The sequence below is a fragment of the Antedon bifida genome, chromosome 4 (genome assembly GCF_963402885.1).
Source record: "Antedon bifida chromosome 4, ecAntBifi1.1, whole genome shotgun sequence".
NCBI classification, from domain to species: domain Eukaryota; kingdom Metazoa; phylum Echinodermata; class Crinoidea; order Comatulida; family Antedonidae; genus Antedon; species Antedon bifida.
Genome location: NC_136229.1, coordinates 32,438,813 through 32,454,096, shown reverse-complemented (window position 1 = coordinate 32,454,096; position 15,284 = coordinate 32,438,813). Strand labels below are relative to the sequence as shown.

The following is a 15,284-nucleotide window of genomic DNA, read 5'->3' as shown; positions in this document are numbered from 1 at the left end:
TGCCGGTGATGATGATGATGCTTGGTCCCGGTCTAGTCATCTAGATACATATGAACTTGATTTTGATTGGCTGCTGGATTTGCTGGTTGTCGTGGAGATGCTTAGTGAGGAGAATCCACTTTGGCATGATTGGAGACTTGTCATGGATCCCCTGAAAAAAATAAGTTTAAAAAAAAAAACATTAGCCTTCAGTTTCAGATTGCATTTTCTTGATAACAATGATGATAATGATTCAAATAACTTACCTGAAATTATCTGAATCTAGTACTTCATGGAAGAACATGACCTTTGACTTGTTCTGATGATGATGACCTTTAGTAGAAGCAGTTGCAGCAGTCATTGGTGAATAGTACTTCCATTGTAATATATAGTTGCCATGGTACTGACAAACATGTGAACCCTAAAACACAAGTTTTTTGTTTATTTTAACGTTGTTTGTTAGGCAGACAACTAAGAAGCGCTCACATAAAACAGACAACCTAAAGCTCTGTCTTCACTATCAAACTAATTTGACAACAAAAGTGTACTGTGCCAAAATATGGTAGTGATATGACATCATCATGTTCATATATTTTTTTTCACATAAAGTTTGATAGTGTAGAAAGAGCTTAAGACATGTGATACAGAGTTTTATAAAATGTTTAATATTGTATTTTATAAATTTTAAATCCTTTCATAATGTGACCGAAACTAAATATATTGACTTCAAAAAGGAGTCTCTTATTGATAATAATAATCACCTGTATACTTTCTCCTGCCTTGCAGACAAGGGATGATTCGATGACACGGTAATCTACCCCAGACACCATTGTCTTGTCCATGTAGATGGTGTTGCCAAGGAGACCTGGTGTTTCTTTAGGATGGTGAATTGGTTTATTGACAAACAGGACCGAGAATATAACATCGCCTCGTAAAACATCAAAGTCCCAAGTTAATACTTCTTGCGCTGCACTGATCTTAACCAAAACCTGAAGAATTTTTACTATTAATTTATTGACAAAACTTTGTTTTATTCTAGTTAGTTTCACCACAAGAAAAACAGAGCAGATTTTCTTGATTAAATAAATTATTCATTATACTGTAAATATTTTGAAATAAGATATGTGATACAGGGTTTTATAAATGTGTTAATATTGTAATTTTTAAATCTATTCTGAATGTGACCGAAAATAAATATGTTCACTTAAAAAGAGAGTCTCTATTGAGAATAATCCACAAACCTCTGCTGGCTGGCCCTTCATAAGCGTGGCTGACTTGTATACAGTGTCGGAGCACAGTAAATGCTCATCTGGACTTAGTATATCATCTAACGAACGATAACAGACCTTCGGTATAATACCACCATCAGGTATATCACACTAATTATAGTAGTATATAAAAAAATAGCATTATTAATAAAATACATTGCTGTTTGGAATGCTGCCAATAGATAGATGTGCTGGGTGGTTTGTTATTTAATTGCTTTGTGTGTACTTTGTTACACTGGTGGTTAACATGTTTGCCTTCCAATCCCAAGGTCCAATCCTGACCTAGTGCCAGGGTTGTAACTCACGACTCTTTCAACTCCACTCCCTAAGCCTCACATGAGACTTTTTTAGCTTATAAGCAAGATGAATTATAAAATAGTTTATCCATCCTGTAATTGGAGAGTTACTCGATGTTGTATGCATATGAATTTTTTTTAAAAGAAGTATAAACAAATATATAAACTTACAAAGCAGTCGCCACCAAGGAAGTCTGGAATGTACTGTTCTTCAAGGTGGTCTGGTAGCCCACCGTGATCAAGGTAATTTTTACCACCGTAAATCAAAAACTTTTGCCTTGTGTTTTCATCAATAAACGGTGATATCAGCGTCCATATAATGGGAAAGACGCGAGGAGCTCGGACTATTAATAGTTTACCCATGGTTTCTGGGTAATTTGCTTCAACGACTTCAATGATCCGTAGAAGTGCTTTGATGCCAGGCCGCCATAGATGTCGCATACTTAAGCCTTCTAAGTCAACAACTGATGTCCAATCACTGAAGTTAAGATTCATTAAAATAACTATATCAACTTTTCCAAATTAAATAAATAAATAAAGGTACATTGTTTATTAAAATGAATATATGATAAAAGGATATAAATGATTTTGGAAGTACAATATTACTACTCATTTTACTCAATTTAATATTTCATACCACCAAAGTCAGTTGAGAGGTCATACCTTATTGGTCGGCCTGTTTTCCTGGTAGCTTCCTCTGTTCTTCGAATTCCTTCCTCATTTATTGACAGTATCTAGAACATACCATTAATAAGAGAACATTAAATGGTGATAAATTCTATCCCTGATAATAGCACAATTCTTAAATACATACATTTTAATTGAATAAATAGTTTTTAAGAAAACCAGTAAATTTAAAATTCTGCTTATTAACTTACATGTCTTAAAATATTTTCTTCTCCGACAGCTTTCATTAAACCCTTGACATCAATCTGACCTAACTTTATAACGTACACTGGCCTAGAGTCTGGAAGGAAAAGAAACCACAAAGTTAAATATGTATTGTTCCCCAAAAAGATGAAAAATGAAGATTATTAAAATCAGACTTTGAATGTTATTTTGTAGTTTTAATCACTTCCATAGAAAAAAAAATTTTGTTCACTTATAAATTGACAAAATAAATGGTTAAATTCAACCAAAAACCTGCTGGCTGGCAGCCAATTTGACCATTTTTTGCTTTAAATTACAGTTTTTTCAGGTAAATACATTTTTTTCAATCCACTTTGTGGTCAAAGTGGATTCCTATTATGTTACATTGAAATGACATATTCAACAAAAATTTTAAGAATTATTTTTTCAGGGGGACAATACATTTTTAAGTGTACCGAAAAACACAGTTTATTGCCTTTAACGTTATACAAATTATAGCAAGCTTGTAGATATAAAGTTACCTATATCGCTGTAATGCCAACCGCCTGGCCAGTAATTGGTCAATAGTTCAGGTGGCTCCCACGTGCGTAGTATCTGGTCCACTTTGAGTTGCTTACGCCATGCAAGTGACGCTGTAATCATCTCATGCGCTTTCTCCGTGTTGAAATCACGGGCTCGAAGAAAACGTAATAAGTGCGCATCATGAGGCATCTAGAAATTAAACAAAGATTGACAAATCTGTGAGCGTAAAAAAAAGTCATCCTATTTTCGGCTTGATATGGTTGTTTAGTTGTTTCACTTGAAAATATTTAGGTGTGCTTAATCTATATTTTAGAGAGAGAGATAGTTTGTGCATTTGTCATTTCAAATTAATTAATTAAATTTCAGTATATCATCTCACCGGGCGGTTTAGAATTAATGTTCTATGCCTGATGTGTTTATATATATATTATTTTATGCAAATTTGTTCAGTACGGCACGCATCCATACACATGTGGTATCAAAATTACCCGGAATTGTTATGGGAAGGATTTAAATTACATTTGAAAAATGTTGTTCTTGGATCTCTGGAGGTCTAAAATGTCTTTCGGTTTTAAACAGGAAGATATCTTTGCTAGTTAATTCATAAGGAAATTCATTAAAGCTACTAATTGGTTTGTACTGAGAAGGTAGCACCATCAATAACAGATACTGTAATGATCATTTATATATTAGTGTGTATTGATTGAGTGGTGCTAAGTCCATTATTGATTGTTAACATGGAAGTTGGTAGTAGGTATTGATTCTTGAAGGTTGTGAGGTCTGATGGAGGGGGTGGGGGAGAGAAAGGTAGAATTGCTTCAACAGATGGAATGTCTTGGCTTTAACAAGAATACAATATATACATTAATGTAATCAATTTTGACAAAAATCACTCCAAATATGGATTTGGCTTACAAGTGGGTTTAAATTGTGGTATAAATATTGATAACTGATCAATAATTGCTTAGAAGACCTCTCACTTATTTAATTCGAAATTAATGAACTATCATCAAAATGAGAATTCAGGCGCATAAATTCATTTGATATTGAATAATGAAATGATTTCTAATAAAAATCATTATTACATCATCTAAGTTCAACACGTCAACAGTGGTAACCAACAGTATATTTACTTTAGGCAAATTGACAAGGATAGCAGCCATAAGCAAATTCATTCATTATCCTTCTTAAAGGTGGCAATTCTGTACACAAGACAAACATACAGTATACACAAGATGCTCTACATAAGTCTTATTACAAGTCTTTGGGATTGGAGTTGTAAATTGTCATTTTAGAAAAAATCCTGACATATGAAAGGACTTGAACCCAGGACCCTTGGATTGGTAGCCAAGCATCGTAACCACCAAGTCACAACTCCAATCCACAAATATATATTTTTTTTTTAAATCTCCCATAAATGTAAAAGAGAAGCCCTTGAAAATTCAGAATATTCATACATTGAATGGATCATAGTTATACCATTAGAGGCAACAATGTCATCTTTAGCCTTGTTCTCCTGTAGCCATTGGTTGGCTAGAATGAAGGGATGTAGTGTTTAAGTGCACTGTACATAGCAACCAACATCAACATAATTGATTGCACAAACAATTTGGTATTTACCTCCAAATATTAATGACAACAAGTGGCAACATTCTGACTGCAAATGATTATTTCATACTTGCATACAATCATTATGTTTTATAGTCTATTTTTAAATATACTACATTTACTGTACATTCAAAATGTCTTCGCTACATGGCAGATCTGCTCTCAATAACAACGTAACATTAACCACTAACATAACAAAAATCAACCACCTAATCACAATGTAAACCATGTCTAATTTCATTTTACAGTATACAGTATTACCATTATATACAATAGTCAATTATTTAACTACTGATTTGAATGCCATACATAAATTATCTACAAAAATATTCAATTTTACACACATGTTTATTTAAGCTTAAGTAAACAGCTGGAACATTTGAAATATTGAATAAGTTCAAGCTTAAGTGAGTGAACCTACAGTACATTGCATGTGAGCACAAACCACCGGAGTATGAGCTTATATTTAAGTGCATGCTTACCTTGACTTTCTCCTTATGTGTGTCACTAAGCCATTCTCTAAGCTCAATTAACTTGCTCTCTTGTAGAGGGGACAGGTCGCCAAGGAAACGAGCAATATACTCTTCATCTACTTTGGATACAGCTAAAAAAAGACGAAATAAAAATCAAATTTTAATTTACATTTTCTTGATATCACTGTTTACCTTATTTATAATGGTAAAATCAATCATGGGTAATAAACAAAGAATAACACTACCTCCATCATCATCGTATCCACCTGTAGCGCCCCCATTTTCCTTAACAGAAGACGCAAGTCGTGTCCTTGTTTGGGATCCAATAGTTTCTGTAGAGGGTGACAGCAGTGTAGTTTCTTGATTGGATGTTGAGGGGACAGTGTCGGGCGTTGATACACGTAATGTTCCGTTAAGCTCTGTACACACTTTTTGTAAATCTTCCTCGGGGTGTGTTTCGGACCAAGTCAGAATTGGCCCTTCACCAGCTTTCTCTCTTTCTTCTAGTACTTCATTTATATAGTAAATTAAAATTTCTTTGCCCTAAATTGAAGGATATTATTATTATTATTTATTTATAAAGTGCCTTTCTAGAAGAAAGATCAAAGCGCTGTACAGGATAATTAAACAATTTCATATTTAATATTATTCATATTGGTATATTTCAATTATACAGTATACAGTCCAGGGCAAAAAAAATATTCATAAAATTATTCATGTTCTTTCTAACCTTTTTAATATTATTTGCATACTGTTTGACGGCGACCTTTTCTACGGTATTTTCAAAGCCGAAGAACGACTTTACTTCTAAGTTTGCTGTTTGTTCAAAGCATGTCCAGTTGGGATTTTCTGGGTGTACCTACAAAAAGAAGGAAATTTAAGCGGTGAAGAAAATCGAAGGGTGGAGGAAAAACTGTTAGTTACAAAATAAAAATATTGGTTGGTGGCAGCTTTTTAAGATGTATTTTAGGATGGAAAGGCTCCACATAACGTCTTGGCAGCATCTCTATAGTGAAAAACATTACCAAAGTAAATATGCTTTGCATACACTAATATTTGCATCGTAATAGTTGTAAAGGGAAATAGAGAATTAATAAAACAACAAACTATGTTATGGAGTTGCTGCTAGAGGCAATCAATCAAGTTTACAAACTGCCCCACTTTAAGATATTTCAAAAGTAGTGCTGGATAGAATTTAAAGTATAGTACTGTAGATCACCGTTTTTAAAGTTACATTAGGGAGCTTTGCTTTTGATTTGCAACGAAGATCTAACTAGGTCAGGTCAATCAGTATGTCGTCTTCCGGACCTTAAAACTGTGCAGAGGAAAGAAGCAAGTTCTTGCATACACAGTCGCATGTGAATAATATGACATACTTTGGGTCTTCACAAATCAAAATCCCCCACCCCCATTCTCATCTGAAAATGACACAATTTTAAAATTATTCCACTCCCTAAGAGACTAAAGCCTTGTCTACACTATATCAAACTTTATGTGACAAAAAAATGTGATGCGCCCATACAGTATATGGACATGGTGATATCATAACACTACCATATTTAAGCATATCACTACCATATTTAAGCATGTCACTACCATATTTGGGCACATCACACTTTATTTGGTCAAACTAGTTCAATGATAGTGTAGACAGAGCTTTAGTTTATAAGCAGAGTTTATCCATCCGGTAATAGGGAGTGAACTTCCTGTTGTATAAAATACAAAAACCAGTTCAATACAGTATGCTGTTCCCTTTCACATTTCAGGTGTGTGTGTGTGAACGTAGCTTTAATTTACTTACTGAATAGACACAACCTTCTAGAATGTGCACACGTGAAGAGAAACTCTCATTCCGGGCCTCAATTTTTAAAGTCCTCTCGCGCCAATTCACGCTGTTTGTCTGTATAAAGTAAACGTGGTCTACACCCGCAATCTGTAAATTAGAAATATTTAATATCAGAAAACTTCTTTTTGTACAATTAACCTATCGTGATTTATTATGCTATCCTAAATTAACAAAATAACTTACATTACAATAAAGACGAATTTTAATACAAAATTTTAAAATTTAAATTTTATAATATTATTCTAATTATATACTCAACAAGTTTTTGTTATGTTATAGCTTCTAACTAGAACAAAACCCTTCATTAGGATAGTTGTCCAAATGTAATGTTTTCTATTATTGTATGGCTTCTAACATACACATGGTTGAAGTAAGATGTAATATTTGTAGATCAAAAGGTCAAGGAAAAAGGACACAGAAAAAAAATTGAAAACATGAGAGAGAAAAGGGATGAATTAAGGGAAAAGGTGGAAAAATCAGAAAAATGGAAAACAATTAAACAAGGAATTCATTCACTGGTTTCTTGGACAGGAACTGCACTACTTTGAGCATGACAGCTTACACTTTTTTGTTTTTTGACAGTTTTCTTTCACCAATGCTTGTTACTATCGTTACATTCCATTCATCTGGAAATTGTACTGTACATAAAACACATATGCATATACATATGCAAAGGTATATTCAACTTTTAATAAAACTAATTAATGTATGTCATATGTTCTCTGCTGGGCAGCAGTTTAAATTTATCACCAACATAATTCCTTTTAATGAAAATGAAAGATTCTTTTATTATCTTTTTAGTTTTATTATGCATTAAATAACAAATAATATTTTTAACAAAGTAAAGTTGTTGAAGCATACATACTGCATTTTTTGGTGTTTAAAAATTATTATTGAGTTGGTTATAGTGCAATAAACAGTATTATGGTATTTGAAGTTTAGTTATTTTATTTTCAACCTGTTATTGGTGTTTTACACTGTTGGCTTGAAATAAAGAATAAAGTATGAATACAAAGTTAAACATACAAACTACAAAAAAATAAATCCAACTGCCAATTTGGGATTATTCACATACTTATTGTTTATACTAAGTTTTCATTTCAATGTATTTCTGCTGAAACACAGACACAAGGACTTCAAGTAATGCCTTATTTTACTGTATGTAACCGGCCGTATTGTCCAGTGAATGAGTGTTTATATTTTTACTTGGCAAAATAAAATGTTGCCAAGTACACAGTACAGTAGTTTGGTTAGTATGTTTGTTTGTTAGCATGATAGCGCCTACAATTTTCAAGTTGTCATTCTGAATTTTTCCATGTAAATGCAGATTGAAATTCAAGAAAATTTCACAATAACAAAAAGAACAATTTTTATTCTTTTAACATACAGTACAGAAGTACACTACTTCACTCATTTTCTGAGTGCTTCTATTTTTTAATTTAGTAACAGCAGTTGAAAAAATTCAAGCAAGTACAGTACCCCAACCCACTAAAAACATACCATGATTTCAGCATCTAAAAACAATAAATTTACCTTTTTTAATAAATAAGGTGCATCCACATTTAATTTACATCTTCTTTCGACAAAATGAATAGCGCCATCTGGACTCTTCTTATCGACTAAAATTTCGCTACCTAAAAATATTGGAATCATCTTACAGGTTGGAAAACGCTTCTCATAAGCCTGAAAATAAAAAAAAATTTGGTTTAAATACTTCATTTCTAAACTACTAACAGTATCATTACTATCTAGTCTTGGAATAGTGTGTGCTACTTAATAACTGTTGTTGCTAAAAATAGATTCATCATCTTAAATCGAATGACATTTAGAAATAATTAATGACAAGATCAGTGCTATTTTAACAGTACTCAGACAACAGTGCTATCTTAGTTTCTTATTTTCTAACTACATATTATTCAACATATAAAATTGGTGAAATGTTTTAATCTTAGAATATAATCTTCCTTAGGCCTCATCTTGACAATTACTGTACCGGTGTTTTACAAATTGTAACATGTTCAAGGGTGTGCTAGTTGTATCTTAGTTTGTAAGTAAAAGTACCAAATTTAAGTGGGCTGTATATCGCACACCGCTGAGGCATTTTAGTCCACACTCTCATGCCTCTCAAAAGACAAGGCCTACTTCCCTAATGCCACAATTAGATACTACGTCACTTTATCAAGATGGTTAGAATTAACAAATGGTTAGTGCTATATACAGTAAGAGCTTGTTTTTGGCAACAATACTAGTATATTATGAAGAATATTCCTATGACAAAGTATAATTTATAAATAAGTCATTAAAATTTAAGATCACTACCAATTTGCTAGTAAGCAACTTGATCAAATAATTAAGACAGGTACTAGGACACTGTAATGTAACTCTTAAAATTTTACATTTAATCTACATTATTCACTTGCTTATGATGTTGTACAGTACAGTATGTAAATATGTCATCATTATGAAATAGTATGTGAGCACAGAGTGTGTACCTGTATATACCTTCTGGAAATATGTCATCATTATAATATTAATAGTATGAAATAGTATGAGCTCTGCATTAACATTGACAATGTTTAGTTTTCATTAAATTTATATTATTGGTAGTCTTTATGGTAAATCAATGTATTGATGATAGTGAGCTTGAATAGAGAAGATGGGTCAATGCTACATGCTGCACAGTGGATATGAATATGCAAATTAGCATTGATTTTCCCTCTAGCAGCAGTATACCACTGGCAACAAGCAAATTATATAATAATACCCAGCTGTTTTAAAGAGTTGTTAAAATTCAATTGCATTAAATACTGGGTGGGTGGTTATTGTCGCGAATGTCTGATTTCCGTCCATACAGTCTCTATAAAAAGGTTGTGACTGAGGACTAGTACTGTAGTACAGGTACTGCTGTTTTATTTGGGTATGAACAAGTTGGTGAATCCATATTAAAATTGTACAGGATGTACTGTACAGTTAAAAGAAAGTACAGTACAGGTACAGTAGTAGTTAGGCTTGAATACAATAGCCCTTGTCTGTCAAAAAATGTAAATTTGTATGAATACTGCACAAGATAAAACACTCTATCTATGTATGATTAGAATTAACTTTATTCTATGGCTTGTTGGTTACTAACTGTGCAGTAGGTCTACAACAGATTAGGTTGCTGTATTAAAGGGGTACAATCAAGGTTATTACAATCGCATTGATTGTTGATATACGGGGCATTCCACAGTATTTGGTCCGTGGGTTTAAAAATTTCATTTACTGATTTTGATGTAACTCTTGGCCATTTCTCAAAGCAGACATGTTGAAGTTTATTAAATAACATTTTTTTTATTTTTCTGATATTGATTTTTTAAGTTATTGAATATTAAATATGAAAAAGTCATATTTGGCGTTACGGACGGGACATTTTTAATCCTATTTATTTCATAAACTATGCATCTTATTACTGTTTTTTCAACAGATATAGTTACTTTATGTCTCAATAATACATAATCAAGTATTTAATTAAAATGTTGTTGTTTATTAATTTCATACAACCATTTCAAATTCATAAATGTCCCGTCCGCGACGTTTTAGGCGGTTTTTTTACATTTATTTTAAAAGTAATGATGCAAAAATCTTGATATTTCATTTTCTCCTCCTGAGGAATATATCCCATTATATTATGAACAAATTTTTTGAAAATTTTGGATTTTGATGAAAATATCATATTTCAAAAATATATTGTTACGGACGGGACATTTTTGTTACGGACGGGACGTATCATTTAAATCCTAATTATTTCACAAACTATGCATCTTTAGAAAATTTTTTTGCCAGATATAGTTACTCTATGTCCCTATTGTACATATTCAAGCATTTTATAACATATATTTTGTTTATTAAATTTCATATATACATTTCAAAATTCATAATTGTCCCATCCGCGACATTTTAATAGTAGTTTTATGGTGTTTTTTACATTTCAGTTAAAAGTATTGATACCACAATTTAATATTTTGTTTTCTCTATTTAAAACTATATGCAATACATTATAAACAAATATTTTGAAACTTTTGGTGAAAATATCATATTCAAAAATATAATGATGACATTTTTCGTAGGCACGGGACAGAAATTTTTGTTAAGGACGGGACATATCATTTAAATCCTTTTTATTTCATAATAAAACCATGCATCTTGTTAAGATTTTTGCCCATAAATATACTGCAGTTACTTTTTTTTCAAAGTAACCTCCAATTATTCATAATAAAGTATTTTATTAAAATTGTTTATTAATTTCATACTTGCATTTCAAAATTCATAATTGTTACTTCTGAGACATTTCGATTGGGGGTTTTTCCTCACTTGTGTTTATTGAAGTAATGGCTTTAAAATTGTTATTTAATTCCTAATTTTAAATCTTAATTTTCAACTCCTAAGGATATTAAATTGCAATAGATTTAAACAAGTTTTTTAAAACTTGTATTTTTTTATTAAAAAAACATTACTATCAAAATTTATTGAATGTACGGATGGGACATTTTTTTTATGGATGTGATGACAATATTGTAAGAATTAAAAAGTGTTTTTGTACTGTAGGCTGAGAAGTACTGTACAAAGGTGTTAACTGTTGTTTATTAATCACAAAACATTGTAGTCTGTATTTAAAATAACAATCCACAAAAGAACAATACCTAAACTTAAAACAACATGACCAGTATGAATGGGAGTATTGGGTGCGGTCATCGCTTTGTAGATTTCATTCTTTGGTGAATTTGCAACCAAGAATCTTTTATAAATCAGATACTAAATAATTAAGATTGAATTTTAATAGAAGTAGGCCTACAGTTATTAAATCCAAGCAAGGATAGAAGAAAATTTCAGATGCAACTTGGATCCACTAACAAATTCAGACGTCAAACGCCAACGCCAATTTTTAAAGATTCGCCTTAAATGTGTTAATATCTTAAAGTCTTGTTTAATATGCCAAGCATAACTTTTATATTAGTGTAAATAAATATTTTGATAACATTTTACAATATTGCTTCTTCGTTATAACTCTTCAAATAATTAATTTCATAAATAATATTTCATATTTATGAATTTTAATATTTTCACTTGATATAAACTTTTAAACAGTGTTTCAAAGGTTGAATTATATTTTGATTTGTAAATAAAAGATTACATTGATGTAAAAAACTTATTTTAAAATTTTTTTAATAGGAAAATTATATAATTTTTTAACGTGGACAAAGTTGTCCTGTCCGCGACGTTAGAAATGTCCCGTCCGTAACGACATGTAAATCATATTTATTAATAAATTTGCAGTTCAATTTTTATAATTAACATTCAGTTATCTAAAACAACTATCTGGCAACATAATAATACAAAACAAATTTTAAAATCTCTTTTAAATGAGGAGAAATATTACAATACGTAAACCTTCTCAAAAGTCATGTCCATTTGCCGTCCTGTCCGCGACGCATACAATTTTCATAATAACATTTTTTTTGTACAGTCTTTTTTCTTTTTTTGACTTTCATAATAAACATTGGCCATATATGTATACATTTATTCTACTTTGAATCTTTTATTCTTTTTTATTTCTAAGATATGTCTAGTTATATTCTCAAAAATGTCCCGTCCGTAACAAAAAAATACTGTGGAATGCCCCATACATTATAATTGTGCAATGCAAATTGCCATATCTACATTTCAGTACTAATATTAACCATACATACTCAGGTACATACAGTACCGGCATATATTATGAAATATGGATGAAAACGATTGGCAAACATCAACTAAATCGACTGTGTAATTTGTGTACACAGAATAAAAGAAAGGGTAAACCAGATAATTACGATTAATTGATATAATTTTAACCTTTGACATTGGAATGCTTTTATTGATTTATTTTAATAGCCTATTGACGACACGATACCTCACACGTCTCTTCTATAATTAGATTGTAGTTCAACAATTATAAAATATTTATCTTTTAATCTAATAATATATACAGTTACTTGTTTGTAGTACTTTAAGCATATATACAGTACATGGATAAACCTCCCTGAATATACTCAGAAACCTATTAAAAGCAATGAGTGATTTTAAAAAAAAAGTTAAAACACATTTTTCTCAAAAAACTTCAAACCAAACAATTTGGAAAAAATGTCTATAAATTTATTTCTCTGTCAATAATGTAGCAGAAATTTAAAGAAAAATCATGTTTTTAAGCATAACCAGAAGCACTAATAATAAGGTATTTTTAATATTATTATCCTTATATTATTATATACTTTAATTCATTACTATTTCAAAGTAATACCAAAAGTCAAAGGTTCTACTTGAACTACTTCGAAAACATTTCTTGGCAGAAGAAACAGGACAAATTTTCAGTACGTGGTTATTAAATGGCAACCTGAAAACATGGAGGAATTATAAATGCTTTTTAACCGGCTATGCAACTTTTAGCTACAATGCAAAATAATGGTTATTTGATTCACAGCCAGTCATGGAGGTTATTTTTTCTTCCATGACTGTAGTAGCGTAGCAATGAACAATGCAATCATTTTGGGTTAAATGCTAACAATTCTGTCAACAACCACCCACTGATTTAAACAGCACAAATTTAGCAGAAATGCAGTTAATAAAATTTATATTTAAAATTTATTTTGAAATAAACGGTTTATTCGAGGCTATGCAGCAGAAACAGACCCATTGTCTATAGAGAAGATGTAAATTGGTCATCTCCCCAATATTAAGTGATAATACTTAAATTGTTTACAAAAGATGTTTGCCTTGATCCACTGCTGAAAGGCTTTGCTAGACAAAGATCTCATGTCAAAGGTCATCAATTTATACAACAATCAACATTTGGTTGACAAGGTTAAACACATTATTTTAAAGTACAACTACAACTGAAAAAAAAAGATTATCATCAACTCTATACTGAAATGTACAGATTCTAGATCATGATCAATTCAAAATATTTAATTCTCAATTGATAATATAAAACAAACGCCGAAATAAAGTGATTGTAAGTGATTATGAGTATGGTTTTTATCTGATTGTATTTTTGTTACGCTTTTTTACATTAAAGAATTTTTGTATTTGTATTTTAATTTACACTTTGGACATGTTTTATAGCAACTTTGAAATAAAAAAAACACTTAAATATTTCACAAATTCAAAACAATAAAAATAACAAACTGAGGTTCATTCAATGAAATGATTGCAATTTATTAATAAATTTTAAAAAAAGAACCAATTTTGAGGTTGACTACTGCAAGCATTCATACAATGTATTAATTGAAGATGGGTCGCAATTCTTAATCTTAATTACTCTAAAATAGTAATAATAATACTTCAGGTTAAAAAATTACTGTTATATTATGCACTTGTCAATTGTACAACCCCCGGGAGAGGTGCATCAGTGTGCGTCATTTACAAATAATTACTGACGCAGGGGTGCGTCAAAAAACCCAGATGATACGCCACATCAATGAACAAGGTTTGTCAATGTCCGTCACTTTACCACCCAACAACATGGTCACAGTGCGTCAAAATGGGTGCGTCATGGTCACCTAAAGGTAAGTCACATTTTTTACGCACGGATGCGTCATGGTTGGTATTCATAAGGTATGATGCACATCGGACAAATGACACACCTCCCGGGGGGTCGTAAGTGCATTATAAAAACTGGCACAATTATTAAATTAATTATCGATTTAATAAATTGTTTTTTATGGTAGGCCTAGGTAGGCTTGAGTTTTGTATTGGAATCAAGATTTAAGTAAACATTTTGTTTCTGTATTGAAAAACTGCCCTTCCTTCAGTTAGGCCCATACTCCTTCCACAGACACAGCACCAGAGGTGAGTGCTCTGTGTCGGCAGCGAGATACAGTTGACTGGCAATTTTGTCCTGGCTAGCCTGCCCTGGCCCTAGCCTAACCGGCCGGGTAAATTTCAATGTTGAAAGTATATAAAAATTACGTATACTTACAGCCATCACAATTTCAAATGGGTACTTATAGACCCGTACTGGGGACTGGTATGTTTGAACCATGATGTGGAAGTATAAATAATTAATTAGAATAAAAAAAATCAGATAATTTGACTCATCAACATCGTTGCCGCATTTTCACCACTGTTTTTTGTCGAAAAGTGACAATGCTCTGCCTGCTCTGCGCATGTGCCGATCGTTTAAGTCAAGGCAGCGGGTGCTCCAACTTTATGTTTTTGACGTCACTTGGACAAAAAGAGTTATTGTTACGGCGGCGGGTGATGTCAAATGACGTTACAAGCGATAACGGAATTACGTCATAGGAAGAGGCTAGGCTTGAAATCCAATCGACGACGGCCGGAAGTACACGCAAAAGAGTGTGACGAGAGAGGGAGGCTCGTCATGTGACGAAACGTACCTCGTGCATAC

General features: G+C 31.8%; 1 protein-coding gene across 1 annotated transcript; it reads right to left on the bottom strand.

The window, feature by feature from the left end:
• Positions 1-14,996, bottom strand: LOC144840287 (SEC14-like protein 5). The gene is made up of 14 exons (XM_078696055.1): positions 14,856-14,996; positions 8,396-8,545; positions 6,818-6,949; positions 5,747-5,875; positions 5,262-5,559; positions 5,026-5,147; positions 2,935-3,124; positions 2,422-2,510; positions 2,207-2,277; positions 1,715-2,021; positions 1,221-1,358; positions 741-968; positions 246-400; positions 1-151 (listed from the first exon to the last, which is right to left on the bottom strand). Exons 1-14 carry the CDS (start codon positions 14,916-14,918, stop codon positions 37-39), a joined length of 2,187 nt encoding a protein of 728 aa, XP_078552181.1. The 5' UTR covers positions 14,919-14,996; the 3' UTR covers positions 1-36.
• Between the last annotated feature and the right edge of the window lie 288 nt (positions 14,997-15,284).